Below are 1,256 nucleotides of genomic sequence, written 5' to 3' on the forward strand. Positions count from 1 at the left end.
GGTCTCTGCGCATGGGTGCAGCCACCACTCTGCCTGTGTCTCACTGCGGAAACCGCGCACCCTCCCAGCATCCTGGTGAACATGGACGACAACATTGTGAAGCACTACTCCAATGAAGACACCTTCCAGCTGCAGATGGAGGAGGCCGGGGGGTCGTACAAGCTCACGCTCACAGAGATCTAGGCCCGGCCCCAGCCCCGGGTTCAGAGCTGGTGTCCTGCACCGGCACTGCTGTCACCTGCCCTGCAGACACAGGTGACGTGCGGGAGGGGACCCCTTCTGCCCTGAGACAGATGCTTTGAACGTATGAGCAAGCTTCGCAGAGGACAGCAAAGCCGAAGTCCTCACCTGGCTCTGGTGGCCTCAGGCTGCTGCTGTGTGGTTGGTCATGGTACAGGGCTGTCGGCCTTGTCTGCACCCACAGGGACTATACGTGGGGGTGCAGGAGGCCCGTGCGGGCTCTGAGTCATGGGCACAGCCCCACCTCTGCCCTTGTTCCCCCCACTTTGTGTTTACTCCATGGGGTGCCAGGCCGGGCCTGGTCTGCAGCCTTCTTGTGAGCTCCGTGGGCCACTGCATAGAGTGGTGGAGTCGCAGCTGCCTTGTGTAGAAGTGCAATACCAAGGTGAAGGTCCGTGTGTAAATGTGTACATAGAGGCTGATACAAATGTCTAATATATTCCCTTGGAGGCTGGAGGCCACGGCAAACACGGGCAGCAGCCCTGGAGCCTCCCACATAAGAGGCCAAGTTCCTGGGACGATGAGGACACGCGGGGGTGACGTGGGCCAGCTGCCAGCGGCTGCTATGTGGATGGGCACGCAACACCAACGCAGTCTTCCTCAGTGCTGGTGGCACCAGGTGTCCTGTCCCTTGGGAACAAACAGTGGGAATGACTGTGAACCTGGAATGGACCTCTTCCTCTTCTTCCTGGTCTAAGAAATGGTTTCCGCCTAAATCTCTGCACTCACACTCAGGAAGCTGAGGCAGGAGGATCATTTTGAGTTCAAGGCCAACCTGGGCTGTGTAGTGAGTTCTGATCAATCCGGACTACAGAGCAGGATTCTGTCTCAAAAAACCAAAACAAGAGAAAGAATTGTTCTTTGAAGTTTGATTATTTGTAAGGTTTACAATTCTAGAAAGTATTTGTGAATTTCTGAGACTCTTACTGTGCCAGGGTAATGTTTTGTACACATGTTTAAATATATAAAAATCCTTCCAGTATAATTGGATAATAGAAACACTAAGAGAAATGAAA

The 1,256-nt window shown here is 53.8% G+C and overlaps 1 protein-coding gene across 1 annotated transcript in view; it reads left to right on the plus strand.

Annotated features, from left to right (window-relative positions):
* Positions 1-964, plus strand: part of Grhl1 (grainyhead like transcription factor 1) — a 29,716-nt gene extending 28,752 nt beyond the window's left edge. Inside the window, exon 16 of the mRNA XM_004642341.2 lies at positions 69-964. Within this exon, the coding sequence (XP_004642398.1) occupies positions 69-183 (115 nt within the window). The 3' untranslated portion in view covers positions 184-964. The remainder of the gene's footprint in view (positions 1-68) is intronic.
* Positions 965-1,256: the final 292 nt, after the last annotated feature.

Source organism: Octodon degus, unplaced genomic scaffold (genome assembly GCF_000260255.1).
Source record: "Octodon degus isolate 3935 unplaced genomic scaffold, OctDeg1.0 scaffold00151, whole genome shotgun sequence".
NCBI lineage: Eukaryota > Metazoa > Chordata > Mammalia > Rodentia > Octodontidae > Octodon > Octodon degus.